A 24,099-nucleotide genomic window follows, 5' to 3' on the forward strand; every position below is an offset into this window, starting at 1 on the left:
AGCGGCAGCGATAGTCAGAGGGAAGACCCTGACGGTGAATGCACTGGAAGTCCAATGCTGGAATGTGAAAATGAACCAGAGCGGCAGCGATAGTTACAGGGATGTCCCTGACGGTGAATGCACTGGAAGTCCAATGCTGGAATGTGAAAATGGACTAGAGCGGCAGCGATAGAGGGAAGTCCCTGACGGTGAATGCACTGGAAGTCCAATGCTGGAATGTGAAAATGGACCAGAGCGGCAGCGATAGAGGGAAGTCCCTGACGGTGAATGCACTGGAAGTCCAATGCTGGAATGTGAAAATGGACCAGAGCGGCAGCGATAGAGGGAAGTCCCTGACGGTGAATGCACTGGAAGTCCAATGCTGGAATGTGAAAATGGACCAGAGCGGCAGCGATAGTCAGAGGGAAGTCCCTGACGGTGAATGCACTGGAAGTCCAATGCTGGAATGTGAAAATGAACCATAGCGACAGCGATAGTTAGAGGGATGTCCCTGACGGTGAATGCACTGGAAGTCCAATGCTGGAATGTGAAAATGGACTAGAGCGGCAGCGATAGAGGGAAGTCCCTGATGGTGAATGCACTGGAAGTCCAATGCTGGAATGTGAAAATAGACCAGAGCGGCAGCGATAGTCAAAGGGAAGTTCCTGACAGTGAATGCACTGGAAGTCCAATACTGGAATGTGAAAATGGACCAGAGCGGCAGTGATAGAGGGAAGTCCCTGACGGTGAATGCACTGGAAGTCCAATGCTGGAATGTGAAAATGGACCAGAGCGGCAGCGATAGTCAGAGGGAAGTTCCTGATGGGGGAATGCACTGGAAGTCCAATGCTGGAATTCCAGTCACACCTTAAGTCCAAGATGACGTATTCTCGAATTTTCAGCATTCCGGAGAGTCTCTACGCACTGCCATTGTTTTAGTGGATTATTTTCCTTGAAACTTTAAAAAAGTGGGGTGAAACAGATATCTCTTGTGTGAAAAAGGCCACCAAAAGGAGAAGCATCAAGGGGCACAGCGGGCAGAAGGAATAGCGGGTATAGAGGTAAACTGTTAAAAGAACATTACACGAAAATGACCACATCGTTCAGTCTATATGAGAGCGTCCATTTTCCTTACCAATAGTGTACCTTTGTAGCTAACTTTGCCAGTCAGAAAATATTGGGCCTCATTCCGAGTAGGGCGGTAAGGGATACCGGGCACCGTTAAGGAGACCGGTGCCGATAATCCCTTACCGCCCTACTACGAGGTCCCTTAGCGGGTCCCTTCCTTAACGCCTGGTCTGACCAGGTGTTAAGGACTGGTCCCGTTAAGGGACCTGGGCGCAAATAACAGGCTTGGCATACGCCGGCCCGTTATTTGCACCCTCCCCATTCGCATTGAGCCCTATGGGGGCTCAAATGGGAATGGGGAATGGTTTGGTGAATGGGGACTTACCGGTCCCGCCAAGGTCTGACTAGACCGGTAAGTCCCCATTGCACCAAACCGGACACGGTACCATTATTGGTGGCAGTCATGGCGCAAATAGTGCCATGACTACCACCAACCTCGGAATGAGGCCCATTGACTCTTTTTGTCCTGCAACCCAACCAGATAAACTGCATTAAACCTTGCAGGATCAATCAATGCGTAATTTCCTAATGTCAGCTGTTGCTCACTTGCATAATCTATTTAGGGCCCGATTCATGGAATATTTGCTCGGTTCAATGTGAATTTGCACTGCTGAATAGTGACTGGTAAAGTCATTTTGTACTGCAAAAATGACTATACACGGACTTTGCCCGGACTTTGCACAGCAAAAATACACTTTGCATAGTTCCATGAATCGGAGTTTGTGTCGGCAGTGCAATGTCACTTTTCAGCACTGCAAAGTCACTTTGAACCGGGCAGATATTCCATGAATCAGGCCTTAATGTTCACTGGCAAGTTATTTTCTCAGGTCCCTGCAGTAGAGCACTGCCCCTCACAGTAGCCAATTAATTTAACTTTCTTATAACATGAAAATGTGTGCTTTAGGTTTTCCTTCCAAGGGAACAGTCTTGGGCTGCACTGAGCTCCTTTGACGGCCTGGATGCAAACCAGACACCCGGTATGCATTTGGGTCCTTGTGTATTTTAGATCTGATGAAATGCAGGAAACTGTAAACTTTGGCAAAGCTCCATCGTCTGCCTGTGCTGGACCTCATGGCTTCTGCTGGAATACATTTTATGCTATAAGGATTGGACCGGGGAAATTGCTTCCAATTCCATATCAGAGCACATGTTTTATCACTTTACTCGTGTGCAATTCCTTAAGTTCATCTATGGAGCTATAGTTAACGCTTGAGATTATTTATGTTTTTTAAAATTTTTTTGGTAGAACAGAAAATAGCAAATCATAATTAACAAGGGATTCAACTAGCACACCCCTAAACCTGTTGCTTTCCTTTTATACATTTAACATGTAACCATTATCAAGATGCTTTCGGTACTGTAGGAATGTTTTAAAAACTCGACATTTGCGAACGAACGGTGAGCAAGAATGTCCCTAGTGGGAAATGAAGTTGGCAGTGCTCATATATAGGAAGGACACACATTCTTTCTTTCCCTGCTTCACGACGGCGGGATCCAGGAGAGCTGTACATGGCTCGGATTGGGTGGAGGAGGGTCACAGAGTGAGAATTACTTTTGTTTGAGAGTAGTAGACGGGGCAGTGATAAGTGGAAGGAGATGGGAATACTGGCGGTTTGATGACTTCAAAGAATTGACATGTTTCGAGGAGGCATTTGATGGTGATGTAGGCAGCAGTTTGTATACATACGTTGTTACTGACAAAGGTTGCCAGAGAACACTTTCGTGCGTGCTGCTTCGAGTAGACAGAGGCCTGGGTACCAATGTTTAAGCAGCAGCCAGGCTTTCCTGATTCAATTAAAGGATGTATATCTCACCAATTATATAGCCATTTTGCTACAGCATATTGATCCATCTCTTCAATGAGAGGCCAATCCTAGCTTCTGTAACAAGTGTTTTGCCTTCTGATATAAGTTCCCAGAGTGACCCTCACACCATATCCAAAAGATCAAAGAGAGTGCTGTAACAGTTTATTGAGAAACCACCCTCAACACAGGGAGTTCCTTCCCTCCCCACTCACGCAGTTATGCAACATACTGTTTAACAGATTATTTTTTTTCTAGCCCTATCTCAGACACATATCATGCCCCTTGGATCCCGCTCCCTCTCCCCTGAGCTAACAAAGAGCCAAGAACCAGGCCGGTGTACGGAACATATATTGGTATTTATTTAAATTAAAAGTAATAGAAATTAGCACGGAAAGGTCAACACCGCTTTATCCGTGGCACAGCACAATCAACTTTTCTTAGCATAAATAAATCACAAAAGTGAGTTAAAAATAACACCATCAAAATTCTTACTTTCTGCAAATTTCACTTCATGAAATAATTACACTGATCAATAACAAAGGCACGTATGTAATGGTATTCAATTTGGATTTTCTTGCAGGCTTAAAAGGGTAGTAGGAGGATTTCAAGATTGGTAAAAATACATATGTTTAAAATAAACACAGAGTGATGTATCACATTGTTTTTCAGACCCTCCCTTGCTTTGGTCTAGTTTGGGAAGTCAGACAGAACAATTGGAATGCAATGGGGAAATTTGGATTTCAGACCCCCTTACTGAAAGGCCTGTGTTGCGGAAGCTGCATAAAAAGATTGGACTGATTTAAGAACAAAGACACCCCTCTTCCTTAAAGAAGTCAGGGTCAACTGGACAAGGATTACCCAATTAAATGATAGGCTATAGTTTTCAGCACACACTGGGAAGTGAGCTTTGTTAATTACAAATTTTAACAAAATTCACCCCGTAGTGTTCTGCCAAATGGGGAATTAATTACATTAATATGTTTGGTTACATAGGCTAAGGATCTGCACAGTTTTGCCTTCCTACCCATTATAAAGGGAAAGGATTCAAGGCAATCATACTCCCCCACCTTTTGGTTTGCCTGGCTCGGTTCTACTTCCATAGCAAGCCTCTGTGTAAAGTTCAGGAAAGCCAGCTAGCTGCATCTCAGAACACTCTGGAAAGATAGAGCAGGGGTCTGGTCACTCCACTCTCAAAGATGGCCTACCGCTCTCCACCATAGCACCCAGTAAGCTTTGAAGCCTTGCTAGATATCGACAGCCCCACTCAGATGCACTCTCAGCAATCTCTTCTGGTGTCTCCTTACAGCTGTCAGATGGTAAATTTCAGCAGCCTTCCTGGTAGTCTGTCTCTTCTCTCTGTCCTCCTGTCTTTCTCCTTTTTCTCGTCCCTGTCCTAGTGCAGTCCCCCTTATACAGCAGCAATGAGACCACCAAAAGTACCCTGCAATAATCCCTGCCACTAGGATTGTACAGTTAGCCTTCTCTCTCTGCCCAAACACAGCCTCCAAGTCAGGATTGATTTGGGGGTAGGTAGCAACATCTGGCAATTCCCATTTATCACCATCCTTTGTTCTCCTTTCAACTTTTTTGGCAAAATCTAGTTATGTATCACAACTTCATAATTTAACTTGCAACTGCCAAACTAAACATATTTTCTGTTATAGCTAATCATGGGGAATTAAATAAGCCGACCACCAAATCTTTATCATATAGCATGGCCATGCGGCACCTTACTGCCGTTTCCATAAAAAGCACAACAGTTCTGAATATGTAAATTATTAAGCAAATCCCTAATTTCATTTTCCACCTGCTTGCCAACTCTCACATTTGGAACATGTTCAGATGAGCCAGAAACCTAGTTTAACTGGCCATTACAGTTCCCACAGTCCCCGGAAGATTCATTTTATATCTCCAAAATCACCTGGAAATTACATAAAAAATGCCACATAGATGAAATCCATCCGCCTTATGATGACTGGGAAAAAGGCATAAATGATAATAGGCCATTTAAATAAATTGTGAATCTTCATGTGGGACAAATGGTCCTGGCTACTGGCCATTTGTTTTCCCTGGGTCAGCCTGTGCCTTTATCAGTCTCCTTTGTGTTGGAAGCTTGCTCTTTTAAGTGGGTGCTCCCATTTTCACACATATTAGTTGTGCTCCAGCCAAGGATGATCTTGAAGTCCATGCTTTCAGAGCCAGCAGGTCTGGAGAACACTGAATTTCGACACCTTTATCGGGACATTTTTTATTGTGGTTGGCCTTTAGATGGGAGATATGACATCCAGGCTGAGAGCAGAAGTTTTCCTTTGTGAAATTTTGCCCACAGCCAGCAAAAGGGTCTGCTTTGGGCTGACATTTTTTTATGAAGAAAAAGTGACTCTTCAAATGTCACTGGAGTTTTGTGGGTGAAACATAATATACATTGCTCTTTGTCAAACCACACATCATGGTTTGTTTTCCTGAAATTTTTCAGTGTGCAGCAATATTTTTTTTCACTTGTACTTTTTCAACCCGTTTTTATTTGCACACACATGTGCAGGCCATTTTTGTTTTCAATGTGTACAAATCCTGTTTTCCATGGGACTGGGATCTTTGATTCCTCCTTCTTTTGTAAATTAAAATTCTGCTTGTCCATTGGTAATGACAGGTAGGCCCCTTTCCACATAGTTCTTTAACTTTGCTTGAAAAACAAAAACAAATGCCAGGCCGTTTTTGTTTCAGTGTTTAAAATCTTACTATTCATGTGAAAGGGACTTCTGTTTGGGGCCTTTAAATGCACTCCACACACTCCAATCATTATCTCCCGGCTGTGACGTCTCTTTGTTTGGCAAGAGCTTCCTTTGAAGCATCAGCCTCCAGCCTACCCCCTGGGGCCATATCCTGTCCTATGGGGAAGTGTTAAGCCTTCTAAGCAGGGAACAAAGGCCAACCTGGACTGGCATCACCCTTTTTTGTGAGTGAAGATCCAAGCACTTGACATCTGCAATTTCTCATAGAGACCCCAGTTGATAATTAAATGACTAGAGATGGTTTTAGCAATGTATATCTGTATTTCCGCATAAGCTACTATATGAAATCAGATTATAGCTCTATATTTTGCATTTAACCGAACTGCCACCAGGCCTGTGTATACACGGTTATTTATAATTAAGATCATGGAGAACCACTGTTAAAGGAAACCCATGTCTGTTGAAATAATATATATTGGCAAAAGTATTTGTAAATCCCTCATAACTACCTGTATACTTCCATGGATAACCTTATACAACTAACAGCTCTGCCTTTGCTGAACAGAACTACAATAGATGCACAGACCTCATCTCAGGTCTCAGGCAGAGAGACAGGAGAGTTGGACAGCATCATAGAAGGAGCATGGACTATGGAGGGAAGTGAAGCATCCATACGCTTCCCTATCCGCAATCCCCTGCCCAGTTGTTTTCAGAAGGCATGTTGCTTATTAACATTCCATATTCATTTAAACAATCTCATTGGGCCTCATTACACATTTGGAGGTAGCCATGCCCTTAATAATTTACCTCCAAACTCGGGTCCGGCTCCAGATCCTGCGAAAGGGGAATTACCGGGCCATTCTGACCTTGGAGAGTCCGGTAATTCCCTTGCGTGGGACCCGGTGCCGGTACGTCCCCATTCCCATTTGACCTGCCATAGGGCTCAATGGGAATGGGGAGGATGGTAGCAGCAGTACCGTTCATAACGGTACGGTTGCTACCATCCTGTTCTGCTCGCAGCTGCCGCTCTGCATGCCTGGTCTGACCAGACGTGCAGAGTGCCCCGCGAGCAGACCTCATATGTGGCGGCCCGGCATGAACGGTGCCAGTGCCCTACCGGCACCGTTCATATTGTGGCCGCCACACTTATGAGGCTCATTGTCTCCAGCTATTTGTTGAAACTAATGGTGATGATAAAGTAAAGTGCCAAACATGATCCAAAACAATCAGTAGTACCAAATTGGTCACTGGAAGCCACATATGTAGACTTACTATGTTGTGCTTAAGTTCCACCTGTGAATCAAAACGAATGGTGGTGTTATAGTGCCACATGCAAATTGAAACTATGCATACTCACTAGGTGGTTTTAAAACACCAAATATGAGCCAAAGTTAATAGTGATAAAAAAGAGTTATTTGAGACAAAAACTAGTGATTGTGATGTGCCACCTAGCACTACTTACAAGCCAAAGCTAATATGATATGATATGGCATTTATATATGGCATTTATAATGCGCCTATACACAAGTGTTTCAAGGCGCAATGCAGCAAGGGAGGGGGAACAGAGGGAAGATAGACAACGGTCCTACTAGACCAGGTGTCATTCAGATCGCACAAGTGCATGGGAAATGGGAAGGAACAGTGCAGTACATGGGAAAATAGAATAAATACGTAAGTTACGTAAGTTAAGTACAGCCAGCTGGTGGCAAGTTCAATGGTTAGTGCAGACATCAAGTGTCAAGTGCTGGTAGTGGGACTGTAGGGATACAGAAAAAAGTCCCCAAGTGCGGGAGTTGCCAGGAAGGCAATGCAGGTGTTCGACTGGCGGAGGAGAGGACCTGGGCCAGAGAACAGATGGTGACCAGGTAACCAGTGCAGATTCAGTTACATCCATGAAGTCAGCAGGGGAGAGGAGGAGAAAAAGCAGAAGCAAAGAGAAAGGTTTTGAGGTGCTTCCGGAACCGGAGATAATTCTCCTCAAGTTTCAAGGAGGAAGGGAGGCTGTTCCAGAGGAAGGCCCCAGCTGAAGAAAGAGATCTACCACCAACTTGTTGCTTGGAGAAGCGACTGACCCTGGGGGAGTTGGAGGCGGATGAGCGAAGAGCTCGAGAAGGAAGATATTTGCGAAGAGAGAGTTGAAGGTATTGAGGCCCCAAGCCCCAGAAGGCCTTGTGGACAATGCAGAGGGTGTTGAACTTTATCCTAGCAGCCACTGGGAGCCAGTGCAGAGATGTCAGTCCCGGAGAGATACGATCCCTAGGCTTGAGGCCAAGGACAAGTCTTGCAGTCCTGTTCTGGATGAGTTGCAGAGGGCGGAGAGTAGAAGCAGGTAGATTAAGAAAGAGGCTGTTGCAATAGTCCAGCCTAGAGAGAACCAGAGCTCTGGAGACAGTGAGCTTCTGGGGGAAGGAGAGGAAAGGAAGAATACCTCTGAGGAGGTGCAGCTGGTAGTGTGACTTCTTAGAGACGTCAGAGATGTGAGGAAAGAAGGAGAGTGTGGAGTGGAAGATTACCCCGAGGTTTTTAGCCTCAAAGGTGGGAGCAGGAATAGGGCTGAGAGAGGCTGGCCAGAGAGTGAAAGGAAAGAAGGGGGTGGGTGTGCCTATGAGGAGGAGAACCTCAGTCTTACTAGCATTAAGGCCGAGATCATTGCCACACACCACTCCTGGATGGCGGACAAACAGTCAGAGTTGAGAGAGGGAGAAGAGGGGGCTGAGGGTAGTCTGAAAATAAGGTGGGTGTCATCCTCATAGCACTGGAAGTTGGGGCAGAGTGCAGCAATGTGGTAGGCAAGAAGTGCCAGTTATTGGTTGAACAGCCAGGGAGAGAGGTTAGACCCCTGGGGAACACTGCAGGTAGAGATAGAGATAGAGATAGAGGAGAGGAAGGGCCCAAGTTCAACCTGGGAGGGTCGATCAGAGAGGAAAGAAGTCAGCCACGCCAGGACCTGACCGGTGATACCCAGGTTATCACGGAGACGGATGAGCAGGATGGCATGGTTGTCCGTGTCAAAGGCAAAGGAGAGACCAAGTAAGATGAGGACACAGGGGTTGTTGGAATCAAGGTTGAAGAGCAGGTCATTGCAGATGTTCAGGAGAGCAGTTTCTGTGCTTCTGGCCGCTCTGAAGCCAGAATGATGATCATGGAGACAACCAACGGATTCAGTGTGGAGATTAAGCTGGGAGATGGACAACTTTTCCAAGAGTTTGTCCAAGAAAGGAGTGATGGAGATTGGGCGATAGTTAGCCTGGCGGGACAGGTCGGCAGAGGGTTTCTTAAGAAGAGGGTGCACAAGGGAGTGCTTCAGGGGGGAAGGGAATAGTGTGTTAATGTGCTAGCTGAGCAAAAAAATATGATAGCACTATAGCACCACATATTAGACAAAACTAATGGTTGTGCTAAAGGACCTCCAATGAGCCAAAATTATTGGTAGTACTTAACAACGCTTGAGCCAATTGTGATGCTAGCAGTTAAGTACCATCTATACACATAAACTGTAAGCTGAAACTAATGTTGGTGCTAAATAGCTACCTGAGCTAAAGATACGCAACCTAAGAACACCCAAGGCGAGTCCTGCATCCACAGTGCCAAGAAGAGTATTGCATCCACAGTGCAACCGCTCCTTATTCACAGTTATACAAATAATGTTGCCTCATTGAGTGGTGCCATCCATGAGCAAAACTAAAAAAGGTGGGTTTTTTAGAACAATGCAGCTACAGTCTTTACAAATCTGAAGTGCTAAGGTCAGAGGAACTACATGCATGCATTATGCGACTCACATGTCTTTGTAATCCAACCACAAAATAAGTAGTCGGGACATGTACAGTCTTTTCTGAAAATCAAGTTTATGAGGTTTACTCTATAGTTGTGTAAATGTAGGGACAATTCCAACTTCTACCAAGTTTGTTATGGATGGCTGTTAAAATAGAATTGGCCATAGTACCTTCATAATTTACGATTTAAATGACTTCTCAATAGAGGAAGTTCCACCAAATCTCTCGAAGTCTGGGCTAATAGCATATCAGGGACATTTGAGCATTGACAAAGGTATCTGTTGTGGCTAAATGTCCCAAAAATAAAGGAATGGCCCAAGCGGTCATGAGAGCAAGTGGAATGTGCCTTTTTATTGTCAGCAGTTCATTTCTATATGTAAATATCATTGCCGTTTGGCTTCTGATCTGTGAGTGCTATCAATTAACCTGCCTCAGCAGCTAATCGTTACCAGGAAGAGGAACCAAACATGTTAAACAGATCACAGTAAACCCAGCAACCCTCAAACTAAAGTAGTTATTTCCTGCAACAACCATCTGGATCAATTTCCCAGTCCCTGTCTAAAATCCTACATTATCTAATTTTAAATGTCATTTCATGTGGGATGTCCCAATCAATGCACGTGCAGCTTAGACGTGTTTGAATGAAGCACATTAGCAACCTATATAATGCAGTTACACTCCAGCTGGTCACAAGAACATTCATTGTTGGCCCCATTTATTTGTTTAATTTAGAAATGGTGCTATGCGCAGGAACACTCTACGTTATGTTAACAGCAGTAATCTGAGCACCCCCTTTACTGGGTGCTTTAACAATAATAATGCAGTGATAAGAGGGAATTTAAACTGAGTGGTGATGGTGGGGGAAGATCGTAACATGCAATGGAGACAGGAGCTCAGCATTACTGTTGTTGTATAGTATATACTCTTCACTAGAGCTATGTTCAGGTGGGTGAGGATTGAGTGGCAGGGATATTGCCACTATGCATCCGTGGTTCTCCCTAAGGAGTGAGGCGATTCCATTTTAAAGCTGTTTTGATGGACTGCATCATAGTTATGCTCTTGATGCCAGGGATAGAGAGTGTCACCGGTACCGCTCAAAGAGGGAAAGCGTGTGATTGGTAGCAGGAGGGGTTGGAAGGCAGGTGAAGAATGGAGAGGTTGAGGAAGGATTGGGAACACTGAGTGTAAAGTGGGAAATAGCGGGATATAGAATGGGCTGGATGGGAGCCTGAATGGCTTGGAATATGGAATGAAAGAATTTAATAAGAGGGAAGTGCCCTTTTTACTTCAGTATGCATGGCATTGGTGCCATAAATGTCCCCTGGTGTGGGGGTCAGGAGTGGGAAATCTGGGGGGGTGGATCTTCCTTCTGCCTACATGTAATGCATTTGCACTAAAATAATCTTTGAAAAAGAGGGTCTTGTTAAAAAAATTTAATTTTCTTTTTGTCTTTCGTGAATCTTATTGGCACCCTGGGTAGAAAGTTGAGAGCCGATCACGATCCAGGGCTTCCCGGCTAAATTCGCCAGTGTAGCCATAGATCCTCAGGATTCCATGTGTCACTGAGTATCTGCCACAGTCACCGTTCCCCACCAACTCTCTCCTTCTATCTCAGGTGTGTCCCCAGTCAGTGTCCCACCATCCTTGCTTCTTTCCACTGGCCTCTTCTGTCAGCGTGGTGGACCGACTTCTGCCCTAAGTGTGCCGACCATCTGTTGCCTGGTGACCATGGTTAAAGACGCTTTGTCTTTATTTCACCCAAAAAAAACCGTTTTGATGCAGATACTCAATATTTCTCAATTAACATCCTGAAAACGATGTTAGGATTCTGATTGGCAGTCATGATCCAGGGCAACAGTCGCAGGGATGGGCCAAGATTTCACAGATCCTAATGGATGTCAGCCTCTCAGTGTCCCCTCCAAGTAGCTTTAAGTAGAACCCGAACATCCCAAGCCTACTTGCCCCCTGATGCTGGCTCCCTCTCTGACTGCTATCTCTTTGCTCAATGCCTGCCTTCTTCTCCAATTGGGTTATGATCAAATAGAACTTGAAGTTTATTTTTTTCTTATTTTAACCCTCCTTTCCTCCTTCATGCACGGTGCCCGAATGAGAAAGAAGGTGATCAAATGTCATCACTCTGCGCTGCAACTGGGTGCTTGTAGCCGAATGACTCATCACTGTCAAGGAAAATTGGCGATTATCGGTCCTTAGATAGGTGCTGAGCCAATAACCCCTGGTATTGCCCCCAGTGATGGGCTATGCCATTTAGTGTGCAGTAGAGATCACAAGCATGCAACTGGATAGCTGAATGAAGTTTAATATGAGGAGTTCTGCTGTGCAATCTGGATTTTAAAATTTGGATAGATTCTCTGTTTCAAAATCATCACTCGGGTCGCCTATATAATAATATATAATAAATATAAAAAGCATGTTTCCCACAAAGGCATGTATAAAACTGTATAAATATGCTCTACGCATTGGAGCTTTCCCAGTGGCCTAGTTTGTAATCTAAATTCCGATGATTGGCAGAAAGGAAAATGTGGGTCTGTTTTGAAAGTGAATCCTCCTTTTCTTTCCCGTCTGCAGGAAGATCTGTCTTCATTGCAAGTGCCCGCTGGAGGAGCACAGCGTGAGTGCTCTGCCCCTGGAGATGGAGAAGACCATGAACAAGCTCATGTTTGACTTCCAGAGGAATTCCACCTCTGATGATGATTCTGGCTGCGCCTTGGAAGAGTATGCCTGGATTCCCCCGGGGCTGAAACCAGAGCAGGTACTTCCTTATTGCTATGGCAGTGGTGGCCAGTCATTCCAATCTGAGTGCAATGCAGAGTACCATAGTTTAACATTCGATGATCCGAACTGTGTGTGCTGCGGTACATTGTAACGTGTGCCAGCCTGCACTACCCATATCAAAGCCTTAAGTAAGGTCCTTGTTAATGTGACATCACTACTCATCTGTAATAAGAAAAAGTGACATCACTACTGCAGCTGTAATAAGGTCTTACAGTTGCTGCTTGAGCAATCAAAGAGCCGAATTCCAGCTGCCCCTGCAGCACTTAATGAAAGCCATGGCTGCCATTTCAAATTCATGTCTTCTATCATGTCTTTCTGCGAGGCTCCATAAAGAACTGTTTTTGGTAGTAAATTTATGCTGTACGCTGCGAGAGTTGATCACAGGAGTGCAAGAATCTGTCGGATTATTTTAAACTACGAAACGGTTTTGCATGTCTTGCGGTAAACTGCTTCAAATACCTTTGGACAGGTTACTAGCTGCTGATTTAGTGTATTATTTTCATCTGAAAAGTTTCTACATTGAGAATATGTAACAACAACTGGATGATCTCTTGCATTAGTCAGCAAGAAACCAAATACTTCAGGGGATGACTGTGCAGACTTGTATTATAAGGAATACAATACCACCTGCTGTACATAAAAAGGATACTGAAAGTCACTTTGGAGTTCCATTACATTATAAAAGAATGCAGACTTTGCCATTGTCCTCTGTTTGGTCACGATACTCCTTGGTAACTTGCAACATCATTATGACGTACAGTAGAGGGAACATTATTATTATAGATGTAATTCGGAAAAGGCCATTTGTTGAAAGTTATATATTGCTTCTGTATGGATGAGTGTCAAGGCAAAGTCGGTCCAGGTGGAGGACTGGATAGCCAGGTTACTACAGATAGGAATCTGTTCCCTGAAAAACATCACCCTATCTTGAACACATAACGAAGGAAAAGAGCGGACTCGCTCTCACTTTGGGTTAGCAGCATAAAACAAGCTACTAGTAAGGTAGAAGTAAAATAAACAAAAAATAGTCAAATTCACAGAACCCTTCAGAGCGTACAAATCTTTGCTTACTATAGAATGCCTGGCGGCTAGTAGTATCCTTCACATCCTTGCATGCTGTAACCTTGTTACTCATGGTGCAGAGCAAGGGCTAGGCCAGGTGGGACCACAGAAGCGTGACTGGTGAGTTGAAAAACACTCTTCCTCTAGCCTAAAGTATTAGTATGGATTTTGGCAACAGTAGACAGACACTTAAGAGAAAAGAATATCTCCAGGCGTAACTCACACTAAAAGGCCAAGATAGACCTAATGTTTTACAGAAGTGTGTAGGGCATGATTATCTATACATTTAAAGGGCGACAACATTCAAAAGAAAGGAACAGGGCAAAAAAACAACCTTACTAAGGATCCATCAGGGTTTTTGACAAATGAGTAAACTAACCTCTCTATGCGGGTGTGTTTGTAAATCATGCGCGGTTGAGACAAGCAGAAAGCACAGTAGTCACCGTGGACATGCAGGATACCCAATTTATTTCAAAGACAAGGAGAGATTTTTCTTATCATTGTATACTTTCTATTGACCTTAGTGGCTTTCCCTTCAGCCTCCTCCCCTCAAGTGTTTCCCTTTTGCACAGGGAAGTGCGAACCGGTAAGTGCACATCTGGGAGTCAAAACACAGGTGCATAGACAAGCCTGGCTCTGACAATTGGGCACTCACCCTCCCTGGATATCCACAAGCCAGCATCCGGTGCAGTTGGTCTTGAAGCTTGCACTGCTTGTCTTCACACACGCTTGCCTTGCTTCTCAGATAAGGCAGCTGGTGTCCAAGGCCTTGGAGCACAATAACAGTAATGCAGGGGCTGCTGTACCATGTGCTTATGAGTTTTTGGATTCACGGTAACAGCAGGAAAATGCAGCCAGTAGACTGAGCCTTTCCCAGCCATGCCAGATCCTTTCTCCGAGCTGCCTTTTCTGCTATTACTGTGAAAGTAGGACTGCCATGTATTTCTCTACACTTTCTAATATGAATGTGAGTCGGGTGAAGCGGATGAATGGACTGTGGCGCAGGGCATACCGCTATGTACTGCCACAGAGAACAACATTTGCATGCTGTACCAAGTTGTCTATTATCTGATCGTTAAACGCTTAGATTTGCACTTGTTTTGTTGCTTGGTGTGATATAGCTACCAATGATGTCAAAGAGGCAGGAACCCACCTGGGATAAAGGTGCCTACAATGCAAAATACTCACGCCGCCAAGAAGTGTCCTGGAAGCGTGATGCCCTACTCAGGGCTGGAAGCATCATACTCCCTCCCATCGTCTTTCCATGACTTACAGTTGTGGATGGAGCGTCTCTGCTCAGCTGGGCTTGAGCAGCCAATTAAAGGGAATGTCTCGTCTCTTGGTTTCCCCTGGAGCTGGAAGGAGGGTGGACTATCCACCATTTTTTAAAAAAGACTTATGGTTTCCACCGTTCGGTGTAGTGAAGGTGAAATGGAGATGTAGTGGAGCTGGGAAACTACTTGTTAATCAGTTGGCGGAGAGCTGAGTGGGTTGGTGGCAGAAGATTTATGTAGTTACAGACCTCCATTGTAGGCAGATCACATGTCCTGCTTAGCTCAATGGAATGACATCAATGTACCATTAGGTCATGCCAAATCCGTTAATGTCTGGATATGAGTGGCAGGCCATCTCCTACGCAAGATAGGTCTGCCAAGGACAGAATGTTGGGGTTGCCCCATATCGGTGCATCTTCTGTCTTTAGCAAGTCACAACCCACGTCTTTGCATATTTGTGATGATTCTTGCTGTTTGTATGTTCACTGTCTGATTTGTGTCATCCTTACAACTGGTGCAGGTTAGCAATAGCTTCATGCATCCTCTTAGCAACACAATTCTAACTTGCCCCATGTAGGCCTTTGTTCTGTAATGGGTTCTGCAAGAGTGGCTGTATCAGTATGGTGACTCCGAAACCCTCTTGGACATTCACAATGCCAAAACCACCATTTTGAGAAATATTTTCAGTATATATTTCCAGTTCCAAGAAGCTCTTGCCCGGGGCCCTGCAATGGGCATTTGCAGTCATATAATGTATTTTTTGCAGGATTATGAATTTGATCACGTTGGGTTTTCCCACAACCCCACCTCCATGTCCATACATGTCCCCCAAGATGCTTTTCACCACTGAGTATATGTTGAACAACCCTACCTTCCTCATGTCGTTTGAAAAATTACTTCCCAAGTATGTTATTGATGACTGCGTCTTCTGTAGTTAGAGAGATCTCCTAGTTTCCAAGCAGACGTAGTTAATTGTGTAGAGATCATTGTTGTCTTTTCCCAGTTTATCCTGTAACCTCATACTACCCCATCGCCGATCATTAACTTCCGGATGACTTTCAGGGTGTGCCACGAAGAGAAGCTTGTAATTTGCATACATTAGGACTTTGACATGTATTCAGCTGATGTCCTTGAAGTCTTCATGTCTTCTGAGTTTGATGGCAATAGTTTCAGAGACAAGGGTAATCGGACAACGTAGCTTTTTTACTGCAGTATATCTGTAAATCTAGTGGCAGAAAGTTATTCGGCTGTATCCTAGCTTTGGAGCTGATGTAAAGAGTGTCAATTCTATTCCTACATTTCCCCCCAAAGTGTCTCAAATAAGAAAGTCTACCACTGTTATCAAACACTTTTTTGGTGTTGACGCTCAGGACAGCACTTTGCAGCTTGATGGGCTGGCAGCTTTCTTATGTGGTGCTGAACGTTTCTGCCTCTATGGAAGCCCGCCTGGCCAGTGCATAGCAGAGCACTCACAATACCTTTCATTCTTTGGTTCAAGACCTTTGTCAGGATTTACTTACTTACTAAAGAGGGAGCTCTGCCTATCCAGTCCCTATCCTCCCTACCTGACCCTATCATGCCCTCCAGCGATGCGTAATAATGTAATTGTGTTTATTTATATAGCACTCCTCTTTAGTTTGAAGCACTTGCCCCCTTAGGCTAATGTTACCTTTGTAAGTCATCTGTTTCCTGTATATATATATGTTTTCAGATTGTTTTGTTTTGTCCCTGATATATGTGCCTCTTTTCTTTTTTACACCCTCATATAGTGCTATGAGCTAGCACCACATGTCTCACCTTTCTGCTATTGTACAGGCCCCCTTCGCAAGAATATATCCACCACCTGTAAATGTGCTATTGTAAGTCATGTCCGAGCTAAACTGGCACCCCTGTTGAACAAATAAATGTTGAACAAATAAATGCAAAAATTGGTAAAATGGGCATGTAGCTTTGGCCTTTCCACGGTTCCTCCTGGGGATTTATGACATTATTGAGTACAGAGCATAATGTGGTTTCCAGTTCAGTGATGAAGAAAGCATTCTACTCTATTCGTACCCAGCGAGGGGAGTGTGGCGGCCCTCCAGCCAGTCAGGAGGCTCAGAATGGGGCTTTACCACATGGTAAATCCCCCACTCTGAGCTTCCTCAGAGCTGGAGGCTGCCCTCTTTCCTCACTGGGAATCAGGTAAGGGTGCCCCCATCTCCCCATTCCCTCCTTCCCCAACCCCAATTTCCACACCCCAACCTGCCCCCAACCCCTCCCCACTTACCTTGTGCTCTTCCGTCCCTCACTGGTGCTGGGAACCTTCAGTGTTCCCGGCGCATCCCTTCCTGGAATTGGCCACCACAGAATGGGAGAAGGGGCTACATGTAGTCAGACGAGGACGTCAAAACCGGTTCACCCCTGTTCTGCCACAACCGTCAAGGACCATATTGACAACTTGGCTCCTGCTCTGGCTGACTTCTGCAACTACTCCTTTGCCACTGGAGTCTTCCCTTCTCCTCTGAAGCACCCCCTTGTGCACCCTCTTCTTAAGAAACCCACATACGACCCCTCCTGCCCGACTAACTATGGCCCAATCTCCATCACTCCTTTGCTGGGCAAACTCCTGGAAAACTGGCTATCTCCCAGCTTAATCTTCACACTGAACCTGTTGGTTGTCTCCATGACCATCAGTCTGGCTTCAGATCTGCAGAAGCACGGAAACTGCTCTTCTGAACACCCGTGAAGACCTGCTCTCCAACCTTGATTCCAATACCCCCTGTGTCCTCCTCTTACTGGATCTCTCTTCTGCCTTTGACACTGTCAACCATGCCATCCTGCTCAACCGTCTCTGTGATAACCTGGGTATCACCGATCAGACCCTGGCTTGGCCGACCTCTTTCCTCTCCGATCAACTCTCCTAGGTCCAACTTGTGTCCTTCCACTGCTCTATCTCTAGCTCTACCTGTGGTGTTCCCCAGGGGTCTAACCCCTCTCCCTGGCTGTTCAACCAATACCTGACACTTCTTGCCCACCGCATTGCCGCTCTCTGCCCCAACTTGCAGTGCTATGCGGATGACACTCAACTAATTTCAGGCTCCCTTCCGCCACTTCTTCTCCTTCTCTCATCTCTGACTGTCTGTCTGTCATCCAGGAGTGGTGTGCCACTAATGATCTCTGCCTTAATGCCAGTAAGACCGAGATTCTCCTCATCTGCACACTCACTCCTTCCCTTCCTGTCACTCTCTGTCCAGCCTCTCTTGACCCTCTTCCTGATCCCACCTGTGAGGCTAAAAACCTTGGGGTCATCTTCAACTCCACACTCGCCATCTCTCCTCACATCTCTGATGTCTCTAAGAAGTCACACTACCAGCTGCACCTCCTCAGAGGTATTCTTCATTTTCTCTCCTTCCCCCATAAGCTCACCGTCTCTAAAGCACTGGTTCTCTCTAAGCTGGACTACTGCTACAGCCTCTTTCTAAATCTGCCTGCTTCTACTCTCCGCCCTCTGCAACTCGTCCAGAACAGGACTGCGAGACTTGTCCTTGGCCTTAAGCCCAGGGATCGTATCTCTCCAGGACTGAAGTCTCTGCACTGGCTCCCAGTGGCTGCAAGGATTAAGTTCAAACCCCTCTGCATTGTCCAAAAGGCCCTCTGGAGCCTGGGGCTTCAATACCTTCAACTCTCTCTTTCCAAATATCTTCCTTGTTGAGCTCTTCCCTCATCCACCTCCAAATTCCTCAAGGTCAGTCGCTTCTCCAAGCATTGAGTCGGTGGTAAATCTCTTTCTTTAGCAGGGGCCTCCATCTGGAACAGCCTCCCTGAAACTTGAGGAGAACCATCTCTGGTTCCGGAAGCACCTCAAAACCTTCCTCTTTGCTTCTGCTTTCTCTCCTCCTCTCCCCTGCTGAACTCCTGGCTGAAACTGCACTGGTCACCTGGTTACCCACTGATCTCAAGCCCAGGTCCCCTCCCTCACCAGTCGCACCCCTGCACTGACTCCCTGGCATCCCCCACACTTGGGGACTGTTTTCTGTATCCCTGCAGCACTTGACACCTGATGTCTGCACTTACACTTGCACTGCCACCAGCTGGCCGCACTTTTAATTATTACTTTTATTTATTCTACTTATTTTTACTGTCGTTCCTATGTACTGCACTGCCCCCTCCCCCTTCCCTCCTGAACTTTTTCCCTTTCCCCCTTCTCCTGCACTTGCGTGATCTCAATGTCACCTGGCCTAGTAAGATTGTTGTCTCTGTCTTCCCTCTGTTTCGCCTCCCTTGCCTCGTCACACCTTGAAACACTTGTGTATAGGCGTGTTATAAATACCATGTCATATCATATCATATCCCTTCTCCCCAATGCATGGCGGCCATCTTGTTTTATAGTTTTTTTCTCGTTAAGAAATGGCAAACACGCTGTTTCTCAACTTGAGAAAAAAAAAACACTATTTGTGCCCTGGTACAACGTGCTGGGGTACTAATAGCAAAGAAATACTCGCAGGGGTCATTACTAGTTAGGTAATCCCCGGGGCTAACATTAAACCCCTCACTTCACTCAGGCTTCATACTTATGTCCCAGGGCATTACCTGACCGGTAATGACCCTTGCTCGGGTTATATCGCTTAACAACAAGAAATTGCACACAGGACCTTGCACAACACCACACGACGGCCACCTCCGAATCTCGCACCATGCTCAGTGAATGGTACATCCGAACTGAAGCTGCCAACAGCACATCACAGCTCCCTTGCTCTTTTCCCACTCCTCCCACTAACCGTACCTTTTCCCCTCCTTATTTTTTCACAAAACCGCCAGAGTGCTGTGAGACCACGCAAGTGGCACCTGTGCGCGGTATAAAAACCTTTAACATTAACATTAACATTATCTGGCCCAGCGTTATACACTTGCGATCCTTTGAACAGCCCAGTTGATCTCTTCAAGGGTGATTTAGTGTCTTCTGTTTCTTTTTGCTGATCTAAGGAATTATCATCCATAATATATTTTCTCCCACGCACTAATCATTGATGGGCTTTTGTGCATACATTTCCACTTAATAAGTGTTAAATACATAAGAAATCTCAGTGTTTTTGTCTTATTGTGGACTACCCTGATGGAATAATGAGGTTACAGTCAATCCATTTCTCTGGTCTCAATGACCGTGGTTTCCCATATTCTTCACTGTTGTCCCAGCAAGATTGTGCCAAATAAGGGGTACGCGTCCTCCTTTTCTGTGTGACGTTTATTTACTACATGCTTGCATGTGACAATCTTTGTCTCTTTTTGCACCCTTTCCTCCCTCTTCCTTTCTGCATTTTGGTCATTTTGCTGATAATTTGTCCCCTTACATATAGGTTAAGTGCTTGCCAGACAATTTGTATACCCTGCACACAGTGTGCATTCATTTTTAGGAAATCCTTCAATCAGCCAATAGTTTCCTGCACATCTCGATATCTTGAAGTATTGTCACATAAACCCGGCGCAGAGGTCTTAGTCAGGGCCATCTTAAGCATTTTTGGGGCCAATGGCACGGACACCTTTGGGCCCCCGCCCAATACAAAAGGAATTAAGTGATCAAGCATATCTGGTGGCATCCTCCCCCACACTGTGATCATAACCTATAGGTTGATATGCTCCCTCGCAGCATTCAAAATAAGCGTGTTTACTCCCTTTAAGTCCCCTTACCCTCTCCATTCTTGCTCTAATCAGAATGATAAACAAGTAGCATTTGAAGGCCAACATCAGCAATCTACGAAGAGGTTACTTCTCTTCTAGTATAGAAACAGGATACTTTTTATCAATAGCATCCGGGAAGGTATACAGCCTGTAGTTTTAATGCAGGACTGTATGTAAAAGGTACATGTAACCCAGAATAGGCAGAGAACTCACAGGACTGTATGTAAAAGGTACATGTAACCCAGAATATGCAGAGAACTCACATTAGCTGCCTCAGAGAATGCAAAAGTGCTCAAGCATGGATAGAGTAGACCAATTGTAAGAAAGGAGAAAGCTACACATAGCATAGCATGGATAGTGAATGAAGATTAGAAGCTACCAGGAAGGTGTCTCTATCCAGACAGACTGAGATAAGAAGTGGAATATGGTTTTCAAATAGTGTTGCCATTAGAGATCAAGGGAACAAGTGCCTGTGGTGTTCAGTATATCAATGCTCACTATTATAGTTGAAGCAACCGTATAGCCAGTGAAACCATGAGTGAGGCTTTTATGAAGATCATACCCTGAGAAGGAAATCACTCTGCAGGGCTGACAATTTCGAAAGGTTTAGGGACTGGCAATTCTGAGAGGTTAGGCAATAAAAGATTTAATGAGATGCCCAGGATCATACATTGCTTAAGGGGTGAAGCTGGGATTTGTGCCAACTATGCAATTTCTGCATTTGAACACTTTCTTTTCCAGCTCTTCCACTGTACTAAAACAACCTAATTTTATAAAACTGAAAGTAGACAAATCACATTTCCAAACCTAACTATTTTTAAAACCAAAATATTACAGAAGGGTGTTCTTATGGATTGTACTATACCAGCCTGATGTACAAGCTATATTACTAATGTAAATGACCAAATTCACATGGTCGGATTGTAACAGAAAGCTTTGTGTGTGTTTTTTTCTTTTATGTTTGTCATCTATCAACCGTCCTATTAGGCTTTGGAATAGAGGGAGAGCCTTGAAACGCGTCAGCCTTTGACATCGGACTTTGGGATGCATTTTGCTTATTTTTATATTCTTCCATGATTAAAGTGCTATTGTTTTAGAAAAACTGTGTATACATACTTTTCATTGAATGGATACATGCAAACAATGTATTGTTGAATAATTATTTGTGATTATTCTTAATGAATTACAAACCGTCTAGTGGGCGGATCCAGATAGTGTGCAGGGGATGGGAGCATTCCTACTGTGGATCCTTTTCCTCTTCTCTTGTTTATAGTGGGGTCTTGTGCCAAGACCCTAATTCCTCCCTTGCGCTTTTAATCTATTGAAAACCAGCATTGCTGGATTTTGAAACTTTTCGTTTTTCTTCTTCGTAAAAGATTGGTGTGCACCCATTAACTTGTTATTCCCTGGTCTATTTGTCTCATTATTTCATGGTCTCTCTTGTGCGACGGTCTAAGGGGCTGTGAGCGTGGGTGAGTTTATTACGGTGTGCCACAGTGAAGGCTAAATGGTTCTAGAAGAGCAGGGGTGCATCTGTTTGGATGAGACCTTAATAGACAAGGGAGTAAAGTGCGGGGGTAGAGGCAGGGGAGCCAAGAGATTCAGGAGAACAGGAGTGGGAGTGTAGATGGGAGTGATGGAGAGTGAGGACAGGATGTCCCGAGTTTTAGATGTGAAAAGGGAGGCCAGATCAGTGCAGAGATCCTGGGAAGGAAGGAGAGAGGTGGAGACTGCAGTTGGATTGGCGAGTTCCTTGCAGATTTTGAAAGTTCAGCCACGTTGTTGGTGGCTCCAGAGATGCAGGATTGGATTTAGGCAATGGAATAACAATGTTGCCTTTGGAGCAGGTGACAGGCAAGTTTGTCAGAGGATGAACACGAGGTCTGCCACTTCGGTTCAGCAACTCTACATTTACGTTTCAGAGAAGGTAGATCAGAGTAATACCAGCTGTTGCGTTTGGAGGCAGGCTTCAGGGAGATCATCATGACAGGGGCAAGGATATCAAGGGTATTAGAGATGGAAAGGTGAGGTTTAGCAAGGACAGAGTCAGTGGGAGAGTCAGAGGCAAGTGTGGGAGGTTGTTGAAAGTGGAAGCAAAATCAGCGACTGACACTCGTTTCATTGGTCAAATGACGGCGAAGGAGGCTGGCAGTGCATGAGGCGGCTCGGACAGAGGGCCGAGGAGCCTGAAGCGAGAAGAGAGGAGAGAGTGATCGGACCAGGAGAGAGCGATGACGACCGGGTTAGAGATAGGGATGTCACCAGAGATGAAGGCATCCAGAGTGTGTCCGGCTGACTGGGTCAGACCGGAAGGAAGAATAGTAAGAGAGAGGGAGTCGCAGCGGACACAGCACTGTTAAGTTGCTGCTTCAGGGGAGTTGAGATGGATATTGAAGTCACCAAGGAGGAGGAGATTGGAAGTAGAAGTCAAGAGGGAAGAAGTGAGGTTGGCCCATTCAGCGAGGAAGAGAGAGATGGGGCCAGGCGACCTGAAGATGGTAGCAAGGGTGAGTGAGAGAGTAGGAGAGACCCCAAGCCTACAGGTGAGGTATTCAAAAGAGGAGTAGGATTGAGTAGGTATGATAGAAGCAGAGCCCACTTAAGGTAAATTAGGGCCACTCCACCTGTGTGCGGTTGGGCGTGGGTTTGGAGAGGAGTTTGTAGCCCTCAGGAAGGAGAGTGTTGAGAGCAGTGACAGAGCTGGCATTGAACCACGTCTCTGTAAGGGCGAGAACATCAAGGTAAAAGTTTTCAAGAAGTTAGACAGATGTGAGAGGAGTGTTTGATGGTAGAACAAGTATTCAGAGTAGCTAATTGAAGCTGATTATCACCTTTGAAAGATTTCCGAGGAGGGGTACAGGGGCATGGTACTCTCGTGGTGGTGGAGAGGTTAGAGGAGAGGGGAAGAAAGGAAGTTAATGAGAGAGGGCAGGCACCGGTTAAGACTTAGAAGAGTAGATTGAGGACCTTGGCCCATGATAGTGCCATTGTGATAGACATAGATGATTCACCGACAGGATGATAAATATGCCAAGCGTACTTCCCATCTAGTGCCACCATTAATGGGTGAAGAGGAGAAAGGGAAGAGTGCAGAGACCAATTTGGGGAGTCCATAGGTCTGGGGGGGAGAACAGAAAAGAGGATGTCAGTAATAGTCTGCCTGGAAGTAGTATTGACGTAGGTGTCAGCGATAGGTAGGCCTGGATTAGAAGACAGGAGAGCTTTTTTACGCTTTCTCCTTCCAGACTTTGTGAGGGAGATAGGATAGGTGATAAGAGTAGCAGTTAGAGTAGATGGAGAGTGCCATGTGAGTGGCGAGAGGAGGGGAGGGAGAGAGACAGGCAGAGGAGCTGCACAGTGCACAGATAAATTTACCAGGTGGCCTAGCAGCCGATAGACAGTCAGGTCCGAACAGCCAGTCAGTTCCTCCTTAGCAGGATAGATGAGGTGTAGGTGTAATAGGGATAGAGACAAGGAGGGAGAAAAAAGGGGTGGGGTGATCTTCACCAGTGAAGTGCATCAAGGAGGAGGCAGTACTTCGCAGGAGAGGCCATCACGGTTGCCTGGAGGTGATAGATTCTGGAAGGTGAAGAGGTTCTTTTGGGCTGAGTGTTTGGTGGCCCGTGGTATTGAAGAGTGAAGCTTTCCAAGATGGTCTCCTCAATGTCTCCAAGATGGGCGTGCTCAGGTTCTTGGTCCTTGTGCATGCAGAGGCCAAGGAGCCTAGCAGTTGCGGAATGCCAATGGGCAAGGGATGTGGGCTGTGTTGACCTGGGCAGAGGACCAAAGTGGGAGAGAGCACAAAATGGGAAAACCAAAATTTTGCAGCTGACAGAAACGGATTCTTGTAAGGGGAAGTGAGGCCCCTCTGTCGGAAGAAGCAGGGTAGAGGAAG

The 24,099-nt window shown here is 45.4% G+C and overlaps 1 protein-coding gene across 4 annotated transcripts in view; it reads left to right on the top strand.

The window, feature by feature from the left end:
• PRICKLE2 (prickle planar cell polarity protein 2) overlaps positions 1 to 24,099 on the top strand; it is a 1,392,985-nt gene that overhangs the window by 1,144,384 nt on the left and 224,502 nt on the right. For all 4 annotated transcript variants that reach the window (XM_069643708.1, XM_069643709.1, XM_069643711.1 and 1 more), the window contains one exon: positions 12,004 to 12,187. In XM_069643708.1, coding sequence (XP_069499809.1) covers positions 12,004 to 12,187 — 184 coding nt within the window. The remainder of the gene's footprint in view (positions 1 to 12,003; positions 12,188 to 24,099) is intronic.

This window comes from Ambystoma mexicanum, chromosome 2p, assembly GCF_040938575.1.
Source record: "Ambystoma mexicanum isolate Mex_15411 chromosome 2p, UKY_AmexF1_1, whole genome shotgun sequence".
NCBI classification, from domain to species: domain Eukaryota; kingdom Metazoa; phylum Chordata; class Amphibia; order Caudata; family Ambystomatidae; genus Ambystoma; species Ambystoma mexicanum.